The sequence below is a fragment of the Pygoscelis adeliae genome, unplaced genomic scaffold, assembly GCF_000699105.1.
Source record: "Pygoscelis adeliae isolate BGI_AS28 unplaced genomic scaffold, ASM69910v1 Scaffold917, whole genome shotgun sequence".
In the NCBI taxonomy this organism is placed as follows: domain Eukaryota; kingdom Metazoa; phylum Chordata; class Aves; order Sphenisciformes; family Spheniscidae; genus Pygoscelis; species Pygoscelis adeliae.
This window is the reverse complement of record NW_008825097.1, coordinates 319,719-320,402: the sequence shown is the minus strand read 5'-3', so window position 1 is coordinate 320,402 and position 684 is coordinate 319,719. Positions and strand designations below refer to the sequence as shown.

Below are 684 nucleotides of genomic sequence, written 5' to 3'. Positions count from 1 at the left end.
CTTCCAGGACTTCGAGGGCTCGCGGCGTGGGCAGCGCTACTGGGAGATGTGCTCCTTCAGCGAGGTGGAGGCGGGACGCTTCGCCAACGAGTGCCCGGCCGAGCTGGTGAGCTACAACAAGCGGTTCCTCTCCCGCGTCTACCCCAGCCCCATGCGCATCGATGCCAGCAACATGAACCCCCAGGACTTCTGGAAGTGCGGCTGCCAGATGGTGGCCATGAACTACCAGACACCGGGGCTCATGATGGACCTGAACACAGGCTGGTTCCGGCAGAACGGGGCCTGTGGCTACGTCCTCCGCCCCGCCATCATGCGGGAGGAGGTTTCCTACTTCAGTGCCAATGCCAAGGACTCCTTGCCTGGGGTGCCCGCCCAGCTCCTGCATCTCAAGGTCATCAGTGGGCAGAACCTGCCCAAGCCCAAGGGCTCGGGGGCCAAGGGGGAGGTGGTGGAGCCCTACGTCTGCGCCGAGATCCATGGTATCCCAGCCGACTGCGCTGAGCACCGCACCAAGACGGCCCTGCAGAGCGGGGACAACCCCGTCTTTGACGAGAGCCTGGAGTTCCAGATCAACCTGCCGGAGCTCGCTGTCCTGCGCTTTGTCGTGCTGGACGACGACTACATCGGGGATGAGTTCATCGCACAGTACACCATCCCCTTTGAGTGCCTGCAGCCTGGCTACCA

The 684-nt window shown here is 63.6% G+C and overlaps 1 protein-coding gene across 1 annotated transcript in view; it reads left to right on the top strand.

The window, feature by feature from the left end:
* Positions 1-684, top strand: part of HCRT (hypocretin (orexin) neuropeptide precursor) — an 8,574-nt gene that overhangs the window by 1,589 nt on the left and 6,301 nt on the right. Inside the window, exon 2 of the mRNA XM_009327029.1 lies at positions 8-677. Within this exon, the coding sequence (XP_009325304.1) occupies positions 8-677 (670 nt within the window). The remainder of the gene's footprint in view (positions 1-7; positions 678-684) is intronic.